At 37.7% G+C, this 12226-nt stretch overlaps 1 protein-coding gene across 14 annotated transcripts in view; it reads right to left on the minus strand.

Annotated features, from left to right (window-relative positions):
- The window catches only part of LOC146374785 (neurexin-1a-like), a 254486-nt gene extending 245320 nt beyond the window's left edge, over positions 1–9166 (minus strand). For 10 of the 14 annotated variants that reach the window (XM_084949142.1, XM_084949137.1, XM_084949141.1 and 7 more), the window contains exons 1-2: positions 8964–9166; positions 6033–7387 (exon numbers count right to left, since the gene is read on the minus strand). In XM_084949142.1, the coding sequence (XP_084805268.1) occupies positions 6033–6744 (712 nt within the window). In that variant the 5' untranslated portion in view covers positions 6745–7387; positions 8964–9166. Of the gene's footprint in view, positions 1–6032; positions 7388–8631; positions 8841–8963 lie in introns of those variants that run through there. The other 4 variants (XM_084949146.1, XM_084949144.1, XM_084949138.1 and 1 more) reach the window with 2 other exon arrangements.
- Between the last annotated feature and the right edge of the window lie 3060 nt (positions 9167–12226).

Genomic DNA, 12226 nt, shown 5'->3' on the forward strand with positions numbered 1-12226 from the left:
AGTAATACAACAGCTTTTAGATTATTTAATGGAAGGGTAAATTTTAAACTTCAATGTACTTTATAGATAAATCCATGTATGCACAATAGGTAAATTTGCAGAAGCTTTAAGAACAAATTTCGATATGTTAGTGTATGCACTTTTATTTCTGTGTGTGTGGATTTTTTTTCCCCAGAAGTGTTTTTAGTACAGTAGAACACTAGCTTCAAAAACTATTTTAAATCTCTGGTGTGATTTAAAAACTAAATAAATAAATAAAGATCTTGCACACATTTTCTGCTGTGGTTTTGACTTACCTCCTCACTAAAACTCAGAATGGTGAGGAAGCAAGAAAGAAAGCATATGTGTTTAATATGGCTGGGAAACATTCTCTGTACTTGCCACAAAACATACTATTCTGCAAAGGTACAGTGCAGCAATCTTTATTTCAGAGGGACTTAAGTAACACAAGTTCATAGAGTTTCAGCGCAGTTGATAGTAGGAGTTAAACCTGAAGCACTACAGTCATTTTTCACTGCAGTTAGTATTATCAAGTGTTATATGTAAGTGTGCTATGTAAGTGTGCTTACGGTTAATATAAAATGAGGTCAGCATGGACCAACAGTAGTTTAGCTATCAGATAGTAAATGTCAAATAATCCTTTTTTTGAGGCAAACCTGATATTTAGACTTTTAAGGTAAAGGGAGATTTTGTTTTTTTGCTTGTTTTGTGGGATTTTGTTGGGTTTTTTCCTCTTGATGTGATACATCAAAAGCTAACATTTTTAGCTCTTGAACTCATATGTGAGGGAAATGTAGAAGTCAGTTATTTTACTTTAGAGCTTCTTGAGACTGAATAATCTGTTATTATTTATAAAGTATTATAGCTGGCCTAATCAAATTTTGATATTTAAAATGAAACAATAATGCATAAATTTAAAAAAATCATTTAAAATGATGACCTCACATATAGTTACTAGCCAAGCCCATAAGGTCCGCAGACCACACCTTTAATGTTTTAAGTCAGTTTTACTTATCTCACTTTGGCTCTCAACAGCTGCAGGGAACTGGTATAAAAGCTATGCTGAAACCAGTACTTGCTCAGAAGCAAACAGAAAACAAAGTAACCTGTGAACATAAAACAGAACAATTTCCTCTATTTGATGGTTAGCCAGAAACATAACTCTAAATGAAAACTGAGGCTAGATCTGCGGAATGAGTCATTATAAACTGTTTGGTAAATTTTTGCCAGTATAACTAGAAAGTGTGTTAGTTAAATGCAGATTAGCCATTAAAGGCATCAGGAGAAATCCAGGTGTTCCAATCTCATTGTGGAATGCTTGACAGCCGGTCATGGTGATGGTAGAGGTTTGCCTTGAGGGTTTTCAGAGGTTTTCTCTATGAAAGGATGTACCTGTGACAAAGTCTGCATAGGGACAAGGCGGCGTTAGATAAAACGTGGACCTTGCATCTATTTCCATCAATACTACCTAAATTATTATTATAATGATGTGTTTTCACTATTTAAATATTTATTGCTTAAATGTGCTTTGTAAGAAGTCCAAATAAGTATTGTTTGTTTTATGCAATTATTTGTTGTTTATAGACCTGCGAAACCCCAGAGTCCTTCAAATTTCACAGATTTAATAAATCTAGCACTAATTAAATCATTAAATGCTTATGAGTAGGTATATTAAAGCAGTGTATATATATTTATGCAAAACCCCATTCACAGAGACTTAAAAACCAATTGGCGACCATCTGGCAACCACTGGTCACAAGGCAAAAATGTGTATTCCCTGACTGGATGCAGGTGGTTACTGACAATCACTAAGAAATGATTGTTAAAACCATATTTATGCAGAACTAGACCACATGGTAACCACCTGTTGCTAGGGAAAATGTGTATTCCACTGACTTTTGGCAAGTGTTCACTGAAGGCTGTTGATAGTCAGGAGCATTAACTGCCTCAACAAAAACCTCCCTGTGACTGCTTTGGCTAGTAGCAGGCTTCTGTAGTCGCTAGCAGCTTGCACAGAGGACAATGGATTCGTTTGCAAACACTTGGAAATCATGAGATGCAAACTGAAAATGGAACACCTTTCAGTAAACTTTTCACCGTTTGAAATGTTTCGGTTGCAAGACAAAAAAAAAAGTTGAAGGGACGTTTGCCTCACACTGTCTCAAGTTTTACTACTGTTCAAGGAGTAAATGCAGAGTATTTGCAGATAAGTCGGCATCTTACATCCAAATAATGGGTGATCACAGCAACCGCAAGGAGGTTTTTGGTGTAGCACTCTCTTTGCAACCAATTTCATCCAGAAACAGCTAGCAACCTCCAAAAACCACTTATTAACCAGTCAGTGAATTCACATCAACTGGTCTCAAGCCCTGTGTGACTGATATCTAATCGTGTCATTAAGGTAAGATTGGTGGAGTAACCATGGGCTGGCTGTGGCTTGGTATCTGGCTTCCATGTAACCCTCTGTGTTGCCACCACTATATAGTACCAGATCAATGGATTCACTATAGACAATATATTTACCTGATGATGTTGTGCATCTGCTCTTGAAAAAAGCCTTTTAAAGTCATTGTTATAATCATAAAATGATAAACTATACTTTTTAATAAATGGTGTGTGCTTGTAACTTCAGGGCTTCAGTTCAGTAACTTGCAGCACGAATATACACTGTGGGTTATAAAGTTTTGAGACATTGCCTATAAAAAGCAAATGCGATACCCTGCCATCCCCTTCAAGGTTGTCTCCTTGTGCAGTGATGCACTGCTTCCGGTGCTCTGGCTTAGAGCACTTGGTGGAAGGGCTTGTTAGTGTATATTTGCAATTTCACCATGAACCTCAAACTATCAAGGAGAGCAAATATCAAACAAACAGTATCCAACATCACTGGTGACAACAGTGGGGTCGCTCGTTATTATCCAGAATAAAATAAAGACAGTCTTCAAAGGAAAAGACTTCAGTCACCAAGTCCTCAAAAGGAGAATCAAGTCAGGACCACTGAAAGACAATTGTCAGTTTCTTTGTTTGCTGTAAATTTGCTACCCAAGGTAGGACTGCCTATAACTGCCTAGATTATGCTGCAGCACGCTGACACATCTCAGGGAGAACGTTTGGCTCAAACATCTGCTTCTTTCTCCCTAAAATTAAATGTACTTTTCAGTGTTGCAACTTTGACACAGTGAGCGAGGTCAAGCATGACTCGGAGATGAACAAGCAAGTGGTCAGAATTAGCTGCTCAAAGGGATTACATTGAAGGGAATAGCAAATTCTCCATTCAGGACAACTCATGAATTTAATAAGTTATTTGTTATTATCCCTGCTCTGCAATTAAAATTTGAAAATTAGTAGCCATCTATCAAATCAAAGAGTTTTCGCTTTCAGCTTTTAGTTTTTCCTTTAGATATTTTCCCCTCTAAGATAGAGACACACTTATTAGACTATGTTCACCCCATCAAAGCCCCTGTATGGCTGTATGTACAACATATTTTTAAGGATTTTTCATTATTAGGAAGCTTTCAACTTATCACTATAATCACTCTGATTGCTACTGCTGCGATATACTTAATACACAAACATCTTTCGATAATGGCTGCTCATCGCTCATGCAGCTCATATAAAAATAAACAACACAAACAAGTAGCTATTGCATGTGTATAAAACTATTAACACCAGTAGCCACCCTGCTGTGCATATTAAAATCTCTTCCCCCGAATTCTCGACTAATGAGACACTTACACACACACACACACACACACACACACACACACACAAAGAAAATATAGATGTATTGTATAAAATTATCAAACACAGTTTTAAAGTAATTATTTAATCCCTAAACACTGGAATATGAATCTGTAATTTAACCACATAGATCAAGGAATGTTAGATTACGAATGAATCCTTAAGGTAGAATCAAGTGGGTTCATCATCATTTTTAATTTATATAAACTATTGTTTTTGTTTTTAAAGATATTTAATGATTTGTTTTGCAGGGATTCTAAAATACCGCATTTGAAGTCTCCATGTATAGAACTTCCAAGTCCCAAAATTCCAAAAATCTGGCAAATTACACATTAGCCTTACAAATGTTGTGTGTTGGGAGTTTTATAAATCAACTCTTCCAATAAATACCAATAAATTTGAACTTCAGAGATAGTATCAAGGCTAAACTAAATTTATGAACGTAATTTCTAATTTGCTAATGTATTACTTTTGTTGTTAAAGAGTTGTATCCTGTGATAAGATAATAACTTTAAGATTTAATCAGTGCCCATGCATTTTGTATAAAAGAATCCCAGCTTTCCCCGAGACGGGCCTTTTGTCAGGCTGCATCCAGCATGAAATGAGAAAAAAATATGGCTGCACACAATCGCTAGCTTTTCGTCAGCTTAGGGAAACTGAAATAATAAAGCTATTTGAATTCACAGCTCTTTTTGGCGCAGTAGCAAGAAAAATGGTCAAAGACACATTAATAAACCCAAATGAGAGATTCCCTGAATAGATGCTTCTTTTGGATTCATTTTTAAATAAATAAAAAAAAAAATCTACCTATGTACTGAAATGTAATTTACAATACTGCAAAAAAAAGAAGAAAAATTAATTAAAATTACAGCAATACATAATGACACTGTTACAATCAAAGAATTTTGGTTATAGACTGTAGTCTGCTCTGAAAGAAGCAGAAAATGGAACAATAATGACATATTTAAAGATATTCACTGTCGCATTCTAATTGTGGATCTATTTGTATTTTCTTTCTGCAGCACAGCAACACAGCCAACACTACTTGTCATGGCTTTAAAGTAGACTAAATAACATTTACACTTAAATGCCTGTTAGTGAACTACAGCAATTATTCAATGTGTCGGTGCATGTGGTTAGTGAAAGGCTGTACTACTTCTTGTTTAATTAACACCATCTACAACATCTACAAGACCCGATTAAAGGGAAAAATAAAACATTGTTCACAAAGCATGGTGCTATATGAAGATGTTATGTTTGCAATTTGATGAGAATATCTTATGTGGCAGTAGTAAGTTTTCCAGTAGTGCCTTAATAAGCTCATTATTAATAAAAGATTTATGTGTCTGAATAAAGATACATGATCTTATGAAATCTATTGTAAATTAGACGTGAGCGTCATTACCATATTTAAAATAGGTTAAAATAGGTTCAGATTCATCTGTATTTAACTGAGCATGACGAATAACATTTAAAACAGTTAAAATCCCTCCCCCATTGACTGACCAGCAAGCATCCTCCCCCTCAGCATCACAATAAGCTGCCAACCTGTGGGAAGCATTGCACTAAATACTCTGAACACTCATATATTTTCCTTACAGACTAGACAGAGTGATAGTATTCTCGCTACCTCAAAGAACCCTGTGTTCTCTTTGTCTATCAGTTTGCACGTTCTCAAAACCTTTTTTATTCTCCTTCATTATCCTGTTGACTTTTTAGCAGTTAGTATTAATAAATACATTTTGCACATGGTTCTGCTAAAGGTCATAATTCAGTTATTTCACATTTGCAATTTTATTTTGTGTTTTCTCAAAAAAATCATATGGATACAATAATTAGATACTAGATCGAATATACTCTCATCACTGGAAAGATTTATACTGTATGCATTCAATGATGTCATTCCTGTTTACTCAATCAGGCACATAGATGATTACCCCTGCTCTTCCATTTGAAAAGTATGTCATTGGAGATCTTTCATAGGTCAACTAATCCCTAAAGACCTATTTGATAAGAATGGCAGACACCTTTGGGGATGAAGAACACCAGAATGTTTTGCTAATGAGGCCTAGCAGGAGATTCAGTCTTTCCAAACAGCTGTATTGCAGATCAATGGCACACATCATATGACTAAGGAAAACATATGGCTTTAGCCAAATAGAGGAAGGGAATGCGTGATTTTATGGAGGATAGTAATTGAAACAGCCAAATTATGAATAACTTCCTGTTGACTGTAAAGGCTACACTGGACACTTTGTACTGAATGTATGATTCAGATTAAATCAAAGCCTTACCTTCACTGCAGTCCTTTCCTTGGAAGCCTGTCCGAGAACAGTCGCACGTTGGCTCGTTGTTAATTAAACTGCAGACTCCTCCATTTAGACACATGTTGGCTGTACCACAGAGGTCATTTAAGACACCCTCACTGTTAATCATTACAGACTCCGTGTTGTTGACCTTTATGTCTGTTATCCATCCAGTAAAAGGCAGCTGATCCTTGACCGCAGCCGATGTCAGACGTAGTGCAACAGATCGTAATTCCGGTGGTATTCCACCAACAAACAAATGGCTGAAAACAGTCATATCCCGTCTTTTAGACTTCACCTCCACCCACTTTATCTCATTGTCCACCATTAGGGTAGTGTTCTTAAAGTTTCTCCTTATAGTGACTGTGTGCCATTGGCTGTCATTGACCGCTGTGTCAGATACAACAGTCGCAGGCTCCGCACAGAAGATGGAGAATCGAAGGCTGAGTTTACCATTCAGTATGAGGAGCTCTAGAAAGTCACAAAATCCCTCATCATCAAAGTAAACTAGCAGCCCATGGGAACTCCTTGTTTTCATGTTGAAGCTCATTTCACTTTCGCAACATGCATTCCACACTGGAAATCTAGCCCACTGACCCTCGGCACCTGTAAATTCTAGACAAGTGCCTATTTCTACAAAGCAACAAATGAGCAGCCCAACCCATATAATATGGGCAACATGTGGCTTTGGTGAAATCATTGTTTGATTTCAAATTATGTGGGCTGTAGTTAGGACTTACAGAATTCAATGTACTTATAAGGACTTTAGCTTAAGGGGAAAAAAATAAGCTGGGTTGACTGTGAGATAGTAGACTGGCATGTAACTGACTGTCTACATGGACATACAAGTGTAAACTGATGCATTGTAAGACAAAAGATTAAATGCTACAACTCTAATATGTTTGCATATCAACAGGCCAACACTTGTATCCTGGAGCAAACACCATTACCTCATACTGTCCAGGCCACTGGCCAAACCTCTCACTGTTGTCGCCAAAATAGTTTGAACTGTTTAAAGGTCCTCTCTGCCATGGTTATTTAGAGCAAAGGGACAGAGATTCAAATATCCACTGGGCACACTCGGTCTGATTTATGTAATTACGGAACAGTCCCTTCTGGTGCCAGTTAGTGTGTGCACGGTTTCACTTGAGTTGAAATGGCAGCTTTAATCTTCATGATCATGCCAACATTCTTTGGCGGGTAACTGGAAGCCTTGCTCAGGGCTTTTCACCCTGCATTCTCTGTAGCAAAGAGAAAAAAATGCCATATGGAGCCACGTTGGCTGATAAGCTCAGCAAAAGAAGCAGTCTGTCTGTCAAGGCAGTCCCCAGACTCAAAGCTCTCTGCAAAAGAAAAGCAAATTTAATGTAGCATCAGTATTTCACCGTATCCATGTCCAAATCCACTTTGGTCAAAGCCTTAATCAAAAACCAGTATTAATGCTGTGATAAGGCAAAAAGCACAGCTAGTCAGGGACTTATATCCAGTGAGGCCTTTGTTACAACAAACACAAGCTATGTCATTAGATTAAGATCACTAGGGCTTTCCAGGAAGCAAACGGCAGCTCTTGACAATATCAGAGAATAGACACATTATTTGATCTTAATGACCAAGTAGGAAAACAATATCTGTAATATTCTCGTTAAAATGCAGTCCTTTCATAATGAAATAGTCACGCAATCTAAAGAGAAAAAGAAATACGAGTAAACTATAATTTGTGATCTAAAGAAAAAAAGATAGAAAGAAATCACGCCCAGCGGTCGGCATTAATAAAACAAATTATAAAGAAAATCTCGGTCACGCAAATAAGAAAATAGCTGCCTTACGTCGTTTTTTCTTTCTCTTAATGAGAGTATTACTTTTGCTTGTACGCGTTAAAACTTCTGCAATCGTTTTATCAGCAGCATTCCGATATAGGCTCCCCCCGTCCAGTTCTCATTTGAAGCCCTAACAAGAGGAAAAAGTGCGTCATTTGATGCACAATGGTCGGTCTGTGTAAGTCATACCAGCCGGGCTTCCACTGGGTCTCAGTCAGAACCCAGAAAATGCTCTTCATACTATGTGCTTTGTCCCTATTTTTCACATGGACTTTGAGCCAGATCCCGCTTTTCCTTCAAATACCAAAATGAGCAGAATAATGCAATAAAACAAAAATAAAAAATAGCTAGTCGATTCCAAAGGTCCGCAATTAGTTTGCATTTCAAGTAAAGAAGATGAAGGGGGGGAAAGACACTAACCACTGCACTCTAACCGCTGCACCGCTGTAGATCTGATTTACTTGCCTGCACTTTCCACAGACTGGAGCATCTTATCAATAGACTGAAACTGTGATGAAGATCAGTACGGTGTGTTAATGATCATGCTTAAACTATTAGATAGCATAATCCTCGTCTGAACTGACGTATTTTGCCTTTTCGCCGTCATCATCTCATCAATAATATGCCCCATATCCTGACATTTGCCATGCACGGCAGCTGCAACGGGCTCACTATAATAAGTGTGTTATTTTATGTCCATGCGGCATTTTTATCGAGTCGCTCACAACTACAACAATTCTTTGGTAAACAATATGAGGCGCTGTTATTACCTTTGCGCGTGCACCTTTACTTCTACGGGACCCTTAATAGTTGTCACAAGAGAAGAAACGCGATTTCATGCAAGGCGCCGCGGACTGAGCTCCTTTAAACCAGCACTGTCCATATTTTGTCTCTTTGAAATCCAATGCTCCAAATCCTCTTTAGCGAAACCTTCACATCAAGATCTGCTTTCAAGTGAATCGCAGCATCAGCCAGAAAGACAGAGAGAGAGAGAGCGGAGAGAGAGAAAGGGGGGGGGGGGGGGGGTTAGGAGAGAGAGCGAGAAAGACGAGTCCACTTTCACTCTAACTCCTAAAAAAAATCTCACAGGTTTAAAAATTACCTTAAATATTCAGTCCTCCAAATGTATTTTCTGCTAATAAAAACACAACAGAACTACAAAAAAAAAAGAAAAATCAAACCCACGATGTGGTTAGTGGGAAGAAGCGCGGGGCGAAAATCCAGTTATCTTTGTGGAAGAGAAGGTGCAATCTGGTTTCCCTGTTGAGCTTATCCAGCGACTGTCAGGAGCCACAGACAGAGAGTATCACGTGTCTCTCCGTGATGTCTACCGGGGAGGGGCTGAATGCAGTATCGTGGACAGCGCCTCTGCGAACACAAGCATCCACGGACATTTATGGCACACGCAACTTTGGAGCTAAACCTCGTGAAACTGATGCGCTTGATTAATCGACGCGCAGAAGCGGTCAAGGATGGTTTAGACACACGAAGTGATGTCTTTAAAGCAAACTAACCGTGTGTATACGAGTGTGTAGCTTACAGGCTGATCTTAAAATCGATTTTTTTTATTGAATTATTGCAGCGGATCAAGCGTAAAGATCGTGAATACGGCTAATCAGGGGCTGTCACTTTAGTTGTTATTAGTAGATCAAACTGAATCCGGATCCAGGGGTGTTTAATGCCCATTTATCAAGCAGCAATTCAATGTACCCTATCAAACTATTTCATCAAGTAGCTCACATTCACTTTTTTATGCCTGTATATTAAAAGTCCACTGTACATGACGTCGTTTACTGTATTTTATATTGTAATGGAAATAGCATTTCATACTATTTTTGAGTTCTCTGAGTGAAAGCTAAATATTTGTTTTGACAGTTAAGCTGATATAATAAACCAAAAATTCTAACGATGAATGTCCTCCATGACAATAACTACTGAAAACACTGTACTGCTGGACACTGGTAACAGAGCAGAGTGTAATTGCTGGTGTGTAAATTACAGGCATGCTAGCACTACAGGTTGTTCTCAGTGAGGCACATAAAAGTTGAAAAATGAAAAAATAACCACAAAAAAAAAAAACCCTGCTCAGTAGCAGAAAACAGTAAAGAAAAGGTCAGGCATAGCTTAGAATTCCATCTTATGAATGTGATGAACAAACATGATAACATTTTTCTGTTGATGCTTGTCTCAGCAGGAGTTGTTGTAATATATTTACACCTCTACTGGAGGGTAGTTTTTTCTCCTTTTCATAGGAGTTGACGTGTATGAAAATACAAAGAGCTCAGTGCAGATGTGCGCTCCTGATTGTGGTGGCGGCCCGCTAAATCTATAGCCCTTGTGACCCTAAAGAGTAGACATTGCTAATGCATTCTGCACCAAGCATGCCTGATGCATGTTCTTTTTTTTCCGACACAAGGCAAGCCACGCACAAGAATTTCAAGCCTCGTGTCTGGTGCAATTCTCGTGCAATCAGTCTTTTAATTCATCGGTGAGACGCTGTCTTGGGTGTTTCATGTGACCGGTAATCTCACACAAAAGCAAAGTGAAAAGCAATAAAGGTGTGAAATTGCATTGTTATCCTTCCACCTTCCTTTGAAAGCATCAAACATTTTTTTTTTATTGCACTGTTTCCCCAAAATCCCAAAAGCATTTACGTGTATCTGAGACACTGAAAAGTTTAAGGTTGTATAAGGATACGAGTAGGCCTGACTGGTGATGGGGTGCAGATAACTGGTGGGTAAAGCCACTTCAATGACTTTTAGCATTTTGGTCATATATTGCTATTTTTTTTTAAAAATTATTGTTTTTATTTATATGCACACTACTATTCATTTTCAAAGTTATAGCTGTCTTAAATACGTTACAATAAAGCTACCACTACATACATCCCAGTAAACATTTTGGAACTAGATTGTTATTAAATTACGACACATGACTTACCACATTAACAACATAATTTGAAAAAGTACATTTAAAGTTGCACTGGTCTAAAGAATGTTATTTGAACCCAAACCTGGTCGCTGGAACTCATCTTTTCTCTCCTCAATTTTACAAGAGAAAAAAAAAATGTCACGGAGAATGGACTATGTCACTGCAGGATTCAAGGTTTACCAAAAACTGTTGAGGTTACAGCATCGCGTGGGTACTGTGATGACAGACGAAGCAGAAAAAGGAGATAGTGCATTCAAGATTAATAGAGGTTTAAGCTTTCTGGGCCATGCACCAATAAGATAAGAAAGCTTTTGGTTTCATTAATAATAATAGCTCACTTTCTGAGAGTAATCCAACTGCAAAGTTCAAAAACAAACTGAACACTAAAAAAAGTTATTTCTTAGAAAAAATTCAGTAACCTATTATTTTTGTTAAGCTTTACTCTCAGTTTTCTTTTTTTTAAATTTGTTTCTGTATCCATTCTTCTTTCCCCGCTGCTGCATCTCTTTTTTTAATGTAACTGGATCTCAGGAACCATGACTCACAGCATCCAGACTTTTAAGGTTAAGGTTTTGAAATGTCACATACTTCTCAGACATGAAAAATGTAACCAGTGGGACAGATGGTGTTGATATGAAAAAAAAAAAAAACACTTTCCATTTTACCAAATACTCTAATCCACCTGTTCATATTTCTTAAATTCTCTTGGCACAAAATCACTTAGCAACTGAAATGTATACTCTGAACCAAACATCTCTGAATGTGAGATTTGTCAGAGCAGTTTAAGCACTATAGGAAACTGTGAACTTATCACTGCATCCTCTTTTCTATCCACGGGCATGTCGAGGTTTAAAGATACAGATGTGCAGACAGAAAAGCTAAAATCAAAGGTTTAAAATGTAAAGTTCACGAACCAATGGAAGATGTTGTGGTGGCCATCTTTTATATACAGTCTATGGCGTGCGCTTACATGGGCATTGTTTTGAAAACTAGAGGTGCACAAGTACACGTAAAACATCAAACTCCACAGAAAGCCCTGGATTCAAACACAGATGGGGCATGTGAGGTTTGAAAGTTAACCACTGAGCTAATGTGCTGTCATGTTAACAAATGCCACCTTATCATCTGTCGAAACGAATGCATCATTAAAAAATACCCAATAAGTTCCCAACTCTGGGCTCTGATAATGAATAACCCATTATAGACATCCCGAGTCCTTACAAATGCAGATAAATTTTGAAGGCACAGAAAAAGCACTGGTGTTTTGAGACCATACTTCATGGTTCGTTGCCTAATTTAATGCCTATTTTGCCTCTTACACTGATGGTTAACCCTGTATGCAAGAAAAGTCTTCTCAGATGTGATTGGTCAATAGAACTCAGACAGGTGGTCTGCAGATGGAAACCAAAGAGCTTCTGTTACCAAAAACATATT

This window comes from Perissodus microlepis, chromosome 13 (genome assembly GCF_051167445.1).
Source record: "Perissodus microlepis isolate ML-2025 ecotype Zambia chromosome 13, ASM5116744v1, whole genome shotgun sequence".
NCBI classification, from domain to species: domain Eukaryota; kingdom Metazoa; phylum Chordata; class Actinopteri; order Cichliformes; family Cichlidae; genus Perissodus; species Perissodus microlepis.